Genomic DNA, 8,870 nt, shown 5'->3' on the forward strand with positions numbered 1-8,870 from the left:
GAATGGGGAGAAGGAAGAAAACGTTGTACGTACTTCTCTTCTCAAATAAAACGACATCCCTCATCCTAAGGACTGGGGAAAACTTGCTGTTTTCAGCCATTATCACACATTGTTGTTCTTTACTGTGATACTGGAATGCCCTGCAGAAGAGAATCAGAAAACACAACTCTTTTCCTTTATTTAAGGAAAGCAAAGTTTTATTAATAAGGAAGAGACTAAAGATAACTGTCTTGATGAATCAAGGAGCTCAGAATTTGTTACTTCCAATTCAACTTGGCACTGTATCAATGAAGTATCATCAAAGGATGCAGGAACATGGTAGCTACTCTTGTTTTCTTCTACCTTTACCTCCTCCCCCTCCAAACTTTCTCTTTTTCCCCCCTCTGTTTCAACTGCTTTATTCTTTCTTCACTAGTTTTCTTAATGAAGTGCCAGAATATTGGCTTTGTGCTGGAAAGAAGCAACTGAGTGCTTTAAACCCATTCCTGAGAGGGCCCACGTGGACTCCTGTAACTTCCCCTTGACCATGTCTCTGCATTCTACTCCCTTCCCCTCACACCTCCCTGCACTGTACCTCAGTCCTGCATGGACGCTGAGCCTGGCATCAAAGCCGTCCATGGCTTCCTTTCCTGCCCCATCTCCTGTGTGAACCTTTGCTTCAGCTGACTTGGTCCTTTCATCGTCCCTCTCACAGGTGCCCAGCCGTGCTGCCTTCTGCCTAGAATCCCTCCCGCATGGTCAGTATTTACTAAGATCTCACCCTTCAAAGCCCAGCTCAGTTCCCACCTCCTCCCCAGGCCTTCCCTGGTCATCTCAACTCTTAGGATTGTTCTTTCCTCTGAATCTTCATAGAGCACGTATTGATTACGTCACTTATCAATGTCTCGCATTGGCTGATTTTAAAAAAATTTTTATATTTTATCCAGTTTCTGTGACTACACCATAAATTCCAAAGGGCAAGCACTGGCTTTTGTATCTACACAAAAATCTATCATATATACTGATATATGTGTATCTCCCCAGGTGCCGATCACTGTATAAATGCTTTGTGGCTCCTTAGGGTCTAGGACACTTCTAGTCACGTGATCCTCAATAAATACTTACCGACGATAATGTTAGAAACTAGAGCTCAGAACAATAGCTGCCGATGTCATGTGTAAAAATAAATAACTTCCTTTGCGGGCATTTTTCTAAAGGGGTCACTAATTAACAAGAAACCGTATGGTTTCAGATACAGAGAGCAAATACAGATTCCAAACTCCAATCCCATGAAATTCCTCTATTTTCACTGATAAATCCCTGAGCAAATTTCTCGTGATCAACATAATAGCGTCTCAAGCAGCAGGATTTCTGCGTAGGCGCAGTGACCAAGAAAATACCTGCAAATGAAATCTCTTTCCTCCTCACACTTTGTTGCACATTCGTCTATGCTTCCTGTCACCAGCTGCTTCCGCGTCAAACTAAACAGGGAAGCTCCCTGGGTATTTACATAGTCATCCAGGGGGTCTCCGAGACCTACAAATGGAAGATAAAAGTGGCACAACTGATAAATGCATCAACACCGTTGTTTAATTCTCATGAATTTGTAAACTATTCGCTTTCCATCAACGAAGTAAAACTGGCTGCTCCATTGGAAGCAGAATGGGCGGCTGTGAATAAAAATGTTTAATTAGGAAAACAGTTCCGTGAATAGATGGCACTAGGTTAAAAGATCAACTGGATTGTTAGGTTAATAGATTGGAACTCTTGATCAACTTCCATGTTACTACGTTAATGGGTATGAAACGTTAAATAAGAAAAAATTTGATCTGTTTGCTAGTAATTGCATATCATGATGGAACAGTAAGAGACAACCAAGGGCAACTTTGATGTTGATTTGTCCATCCTTGGGTATAAATAGGAACTGGAGGCCACTATTCGATTCCCTACAGTGCAAACTTTAGTTGTGGCGCTGTCACTTAAACTGATGGGATCAGCACACTCTGAATGGCTCCACCACAAGATACAAAAACCTTGGTGAGTTGATGATGTCGAGAATAAATAAGAGCTGGACTAACTCTTGACCACCATACATGGCCATTTTTATACTGGACTTGGTAGAGTGACACCTCACTATTTATTAAAGAGAAATCAGTTTTGCCAAGATGATGACAGCTTTCTGGCATTTCTGAGGAAACAACAGCAGAGCCTGGGACAAACAATGGCCTTGATTTTCCTCGGACATAAAATCTGAGGCAAAGAGTCTGTTTGAAGGTCGCTCTGCCCCCTTGCTACTGCAGAGGGTGGCCAGGGGTGCCTCAGCCATGTTCCCACCGCAAGGCTACAAGGAGTACTCCTGAGACACGTGGCGCCTGAGACAGCTGTGGCAGCTCTACTCCAAGCCTGGAGACTCAGCCTCTATCCTTTTGAGATGGAACACCAGCCGTTTTCATAGGGTGAGGGGCTAAAAGAGGTTAGTTTCATGGAGACAGCAAAGTTTCCTAAAGTTTGCCTAAATGGGATTAGGCAACCCGGCAACTTTGACCACTTTGAGGGGAGGGGTGGAGATCAAAGCCAGGGTGAGCGTGTTGAAGAGCGGTCAAGAGAGGCGGTGGGAACAGCAGGGAAGACAAGTCTTTGCAGAAATCTGGCTGTGAAAGGAGCATTTCCTAGAGGCCATATGAAATCTCAGAAATTTTTAAAAATTTTTTATTGAAATATAGTTGATTTACAATGTTGTGTTACTTTCAGGTGTAGAGCCAAGTGATTCAATTATACATATGTATTCTTTTTTAGATTCTCTTCCATTATAGGTTATTACAAGATACTGAGTAGAGTTCCCTGTGCTATACAGTAGGTCCTTGTTGATTATCCTCCTGATTTATCCCTCCCCCCTCTTTCCCCTTTGGTAACCAGAAGTTTGTTTTCTATGTCTTTAAGTCTATTTCTGTTTTGTAAATAAGTTCATTTGTATCATTTTTTTGGATTCCACATATAAGGTATATCATGGGATATTTGTCTCTGCCTGACTGGCTTAGTGTGATCAGCTCTAGGTCCTCTCAGGAATTTTTGAAGATGAGGCATTCTAGAGCATGTTTGGGCACTGATGAAAACTATCTGGTAGGAAGGGTCATGAAGGGTCACATCCTCATTCTCAGAAGGGCCATCCCTTAACACCTGAAAACACACACCACAAGGGTGTGATGCACTTTCCTGGATTAAGACAAAGCCGTTTGCAGAGCCCACCCTCTCCCTGCCTCTGCTCTTCCTTCCTCGACCTGAGATTCTCCAAACTGGAAGGATGGATGGTTCCATCCCTGAATAGGAAGTTGACTGATGTTGTTCAATACACCAAAAAAGCACCTGATACATGTATCAAGAGATTATAGAGAAATAGATATTTTAGACCCATACCCATGTCGTCATCCTGTATTTTTCTCCCAATTGGTGCTCTCATTTCCAGGAAGAGTTGTGCTTTGGTAAATTCTATAGATCAGGATGTGACTTTAAAAACAAACATAAGAACTCTATAAAATATATCCTATAAAGACTGAAATTAGATCTTTTGAAGAGTTCTTAGAAAGTAGAGCAGGCCGGGGTGTAAATGATATCAAAACAAGAAAACTTCCATTTTTATCACCCTTTAATTATGTTATGTTAGTATGTTTCATAGCATATAGCTGCTGAGACCCACCTTAGGAGCTGATACACCAAAGAAATATCCCAGAAGAGAATAAATTTTATTCTTTTGACTTTGAAAAGTTTTCCCCCAATAATTTCTTTCTTTAATTCCAGGGAACATGTGACAATGTGGTGCAATACACTTTGTTTATTGACCAAGAAATATTAGACAAATTTTTTTAGTAACAAAAGTATTTTTATATTCTATGCTGAGTATAGATGTATATTGGTACCAAAACAAGTATATTTTATTAATAATGTGGGTTTGTGGGCTTCCCTGGTGGCGCAGAGGTTGAGAGTCTGCCTGCCGATGCTGAAAAAAAAAAATAATAATGTGGGTTTGTATTTTTTTTAAATCATGGTACTGTGTATATGTACACCCATGCTTGTGTGTTTGAAAGAAAAGACTTTGTGGTTTGTGAAAGGCAAACTGCGTTTCCGCCTGTCACTGAGAACAGCTGTAAAAGGAGATTTTTGTTCCTCTCCCTGGTCATTTCAGTGCACTGGAAAGATGAAACACTTCCATGGAAAGACAGAGTAAATGCCTTCCTTTCAAAAAGAGCTTACGCAAGTCTTTTTTCCCCCTTCTGGTGAAGATGTATGTTAATCCTGCCGCGGAGAAGTCTGTTCTAACATCTGGGTGTGTCCCACTGTATCCAGAGTTCCAGGTCCCGCTTCCCATAGACTAAAATAGAGTATGCACAAAAAAATAAAGTAATAATAAAATAGAGCGTGCACCCCTGTGCCACTCCCCACAACCATTTCCCATGAAAACCTCTTTATGCAACTTTCTGCTGTTTTTTCTTTGATATTTCTTTAGATGGCTCCACTAAATTCAAGTGTATTTGACTCTGATTTAAAGTACAGCTCGTAAAATTTTATCTGGCTACTTATAAATTGAATTTCAAGTATCTATACATTGTTTATATGAAGAACCACTAACATAATGTATGATTCCGCTTATAAGAAATGTCCAGTGGACATATATACACTACCAAGCGTAAGATAGATAGCTAGTGGGAGGCAGTCGCATAGCACAGGGAGATCAGCTCGGTGCTTTGTGACCACCTGGAGGGGCGGGATAGGGAGGGTGGGAGGGAGGGAGATGCAGGAGGGAGGAGATACGGGAACGTATGTATATGTATAACTGATTCACTTTGTTATAAAGCAGAAACTAACACACCATTGTAAAGCAATTATACTCCAATAAAGATGTAAAAAAAAAAAAAAAAAAAAAGCAATGTCCGAAACAGGCAAATCAGAGACAGAAAGTAGATTAGTGATCGCCAGGGGCTGGCCGGGGATGGAGGTTAGGGAGAGGGGAGAAGAGGGGTTGGAGGTGACAGCTAAGGGGTGTGGAGTTTATTTGGGGGGGTAATAAAAATGTTCTAAAATGTATTGTGATAGGTGCATAACTCTGAATACTGAAAACCTTCGGATCGTATGCTTTAAATGGATGAATTGTATAGTATGTGAATTATATCTCAATAAAGCTGTCAAAAAAAAAAAAAGAACTACGAAGACATGCTTAGAATATTTTAACAAAGGTTTAAGCAAAGTTGAAAAAGTGGGAAGAAGCATCAGATTCCTTCTCAGAAAGCCCTGGCTAAAGTCCTGGTTTCTGGGAGTTTGGTCAATAGGCAAATAATGTGATTTTCCTAAGGACAGATTTCCTCATCTATAAAATGGGTATAAATCTACTACAATACCTATGGTATCAGCTAAATAAGCTGGACTTAGTAAAGGACACACACATATGCATGTATGAATAAAAATGTGCCCGGGGCTTCCCTGGTGGCGCAGTGGTTGGGAGTCCGCCTGCCGATGCAGGGGACGTGGGTTCGTGCCCCGGTCCGGGAGGATCCCACATGCCGCGGGGCGGCTGGGCCCGTGAGCCATGGCCGCTGGGCCTGCACGTCCGGAGCCCGTGCTCCGCGACGGGAGAGGCCACAGCAGTGAGAGGCCCGCGTACCGCAAAAAAAAAAAAAAAAAAAAAAAATGTGCCCGGCCTACCTCAGGTACTCAGTGGAGATTTGTTGAATTATTGTATGGACATCATCCTGCAGATCGATGCCTGTGATTTCTCCAGGCATAAGAAGCAAACTTATATGTATGGAAAGCCTTCCTTAAGTCATAACAAACAGAGAACAGGTCAACACAACCACAGACTGGTCAAAGAATACGGTCAGAGATATTTCACTGTTTACATTTGAAATCAGAAAAATACGACACCTTAACAAAAATGGTCTACATTAACCAAACTAAGAACCAGGCGAAGAGACTAACAGCTTTTGGGGTTGTTAGCTATCTGGGCTATTTTTTTTTCTAACTAAAATAACCATCACGTGGGCTCCATCTTTTAGACTGAAAACGTCATGCGTTATTTTCTCTGCCCACTTGTCTCCGGTATTCCCGTGAGGGAAACAAAACATTTCTTGAAGATTTCCTCATTCTTAGATCGTGACCTGGGAATCTCACGAGTCAAAAGCTAAGTTCAACAAGTTGCACATGAAACCATCATGGATCTATTTTTAATACATTGCTAGGAAAAAATATATTGATTAAAGTGAAAAAACTCTCCGTGTCTTACCTGATTTCAGAAATAAAAGAAGTAGAAGGACCACCTCCATATGTACCATTTTGGGACTGACCAGCAGTGTCTGGAAAGCAGTGTGTCCCAATCCCAAGATGTTATTGACTTACATGAGAGGAAATGCACCACAAACAAGATAATCACATGGAGTTAATTATTCTCTTGGAGGCCCATTGCCACTGTGCTCTGAAGTGTTCAAACATTACCTTGACAGGAGGATCTTACAAAATGTTTGAGAGCGGAGTCTGCAATAGATGCTGGGAAGCGGTGGAGGCTGCCCGCCCCCTCGGCTGCCCCACACTGCCTCCTGCTTCCCTCCTTGCCCCCAGCCCATCATCGTTCCCACTTACTCTTCTTTCCTTCCCTCTTATTTCACTCTCTTTCTTTTGGGTGAAAAAAAAAATTCCAACAATAGCTAACATTTGCTGAGGACTTTCCTATACCAGACCTTCTGCATAGTTTCATCCAACCTTCCAAACAGGTGATATTATTATCACCCCCACTTCAGATGAGGTGACTCAGGCTGAGAAGGTTTAACTTTCCCAAGGTCACTTAGCTCACAAGGGATGAAGCCAACGGACAAAATCTATTTGGCCTCAGATTACAGACTTAAGCTAGAGCATCACTATTAACATCTCCACATTGTACCAGTGTAGAAATCACTACGTAAGTTACAATATTTCATTATTATCAAACTTTATGTCCAATGGACTCATATGGTTTCCATGATTATAGATGATGTTATAAAATGTCGATCTTTTCCCCCAATGAATTCACAGTGCATTATAGTCTCATCCTCATGAAATAAAGCAAGAGTGGGAAAATCAAGTTTAAAGAATGTCTTGATTTTAATTGTTGATTCTGTACTTTGCCCTGGCTTAAGGCTAGAATGACCAGGTAGTACATGCTTTAAAACTCTTACGTGAGTGTTCAATAATATTCAGGAATTGGCTCTATTTTAATTGTGAAAGAAGAACTCAAAACACTCCTCTCTCCATGCTATGAAATTCCTTTCTATAAATTAACCAGCAAAACGTAGAGGTGGGCACCGATCGTCTTGGATGGACCCTCCTGCAGAATTGCCTGGGGTTGAAGTACTGTGTGCAGAATTCACAAGAACAGAATGTGCTGGAGAACAAGATGGTAGCACCATCATGAGGGGCTGGGAGGACCTGGCACATTTCCTGTTTTTCCACCATGTCCCAGCTTTCTCCCCTCCCTCTCACCTAGTGGCCCAGTTTATTCAATGGGACACAAGGTGGAAGCAAGTTGAGAAATCAGTCTTGGGAAGACTTTTTGTCTTAACGTATCTGAAATGTCTCTTAGGGGAATTATGTTGGTGTGTTTCAGAAAATACTTTGGGGGAGAAAACAGGTAATACATGATGTTGCCACTACACATTTACTTCCACTTAAAATACTTTAGTACCGCCTCATGGATAAGGCACCTCAGGAACAATGCTATCAGAAATTCTACATCTGCATAAATGTCCTTTTCCTGTTTTGTTTTGTTTTTTTGATATGGATGGTAGTGGTATGCATTTTGCCCCCTTTCCTCTTGGAAGCTTCTAGAATATATTTGGTTCTACAAATGTTATTTTGTTTATTTTATTTTTGGCTGCATTGGGTCTTTGTTGCTGCGTGCAGGCTTTCTCTAGCTGCGGCCAGGCGGGGCTCCTCTTTCTTGTGGTGCGTGGGCTTCTCATTGCAGTGGCTTCTCTTGTTGCGGAGTACGGGCTCTAGGAACGCGGGCTTCAGTAGTTGCAGCATGCGGGCTCAGGAGTTGTGGCTCGCGGCTCTAGAGCGCAGGTTCACTAGTTGTGGCGCACGGGCTTAGCTGTTCCACGGCATGTGGGATCTTCCCGGACCAGGGGAAGATCGAATCCGTGTCCCCTGCATTGGCAGGCGGATTCTTAACCACTGCGCCACCAGGGAAGCCCCTACAAATGTTATTTTGTGAATGAGGCTGCCCTCCAATGGCCTTCTGACTATGTATTCTTCACCACCTTCTCAATACATCAGCATCACGACAACACAGGTAAACACAAAGCAGTGTTTGGCTATTGTGCCCCCTATTCTGCCGTGTGTAAAGAGAAGAGGAAAGAGGAATGTGTTGCTTAGGTGTAGACAGTGTGGATGGATACAGACTCCCATTACGGCACTGCCCTACAGGGTTCAGCTTCATAGGCGCAGGGTAGGCACAAAGTGACGGACTATTCTAGATTGTACGTAGGAATCCCACACTGGTACTCTCGGGGGGGGGGGCAGGGTTTGGGCAGTGGTTTTGCCCAAGGCTGTAAAGACAATTAATTCAATATAAGTCATTTTCTATTTGAAAGAATGGCAGAAGCTGAGGAAAGAGATAAAGAAAAAGATCATCTCGGTATAGTGTTAGCAGGTTGAATAAATTCTGAGATGTGTATTCTCCTTGAGTTCAATTCATTAAATATTTATTGACCAAATAGTAGGTGTTAGATTTTTCTAGGATTAGAGAAAAGGTACAAATCACAATCTCTACCTTCCCCCAGCCTCCCCTTAAAGGAACTGCAGGAAACTTTTGCACCTGAGATGCATGGAGTCTGTTGCTGCACTTGTAGTGGGCGTTTGTGGGGGCGGGG

The 8,870-nt window shown here is 42.3% G+C and overlaps 1 protein-coding gene across 5 annotated transcripts in view; it reads right to left on the reverse strand.

Moving 5' to 3' along the window:
* Positions 1 to 6,302, reverse strand: part of PLG (plasminogen) — a 44,608-nt gene extending 38,306 nt beyond the window's left edge. For 3 of the 5 annotated variants that reach the window (XM_024747968.1, XM_024747967.1, XM_024747966.1), the window contains exons 1-3: positions 6,251 to 6,299; positions 1,380 to 1,515; positions 34 to 140 (exon numbers count right to left, since the gene is read on the reverse strand). In XM_024747968.1, the coding sequence (XP_024603736.1) occupies positions 34 to 140; positions 1,380 to 1,515; positions 6,251 to 6,299 (292 nt within the window). Of the gene's footprint in view, positions 1 to 33; positions 141 to 1,379; positions 1,516 to 6,250 lie in introns of all 5 variants that reach the window. The other 2 variants (XM_024747969.1, XM_024747971.1) reach the window with 1 other exon arrangement.
* Between the last annotated feature and the right edge of the window lie 2,568 nt (positions 6,303 to 8,870).

Source organism: Neophocaena asiaeorientalis, unplaced genomic scaffold, assembly GCF_003031525.2.
Source record: "Neophocaena asiaeorientalis asiaeorientalis breed wild unplaced genomic scaffold, Neophocaena_asiaeorientalis_V1.1 scaffold123, whole genome shotgun sequence".
Taxonomy (NCBI): domain Eukaryota; kingdom Metazoa; phylum Chordata; class Mammalia; order Artiodactyla; family Phocoenidae; genus Neophocaena; species Neophocaena asiaeorientalis.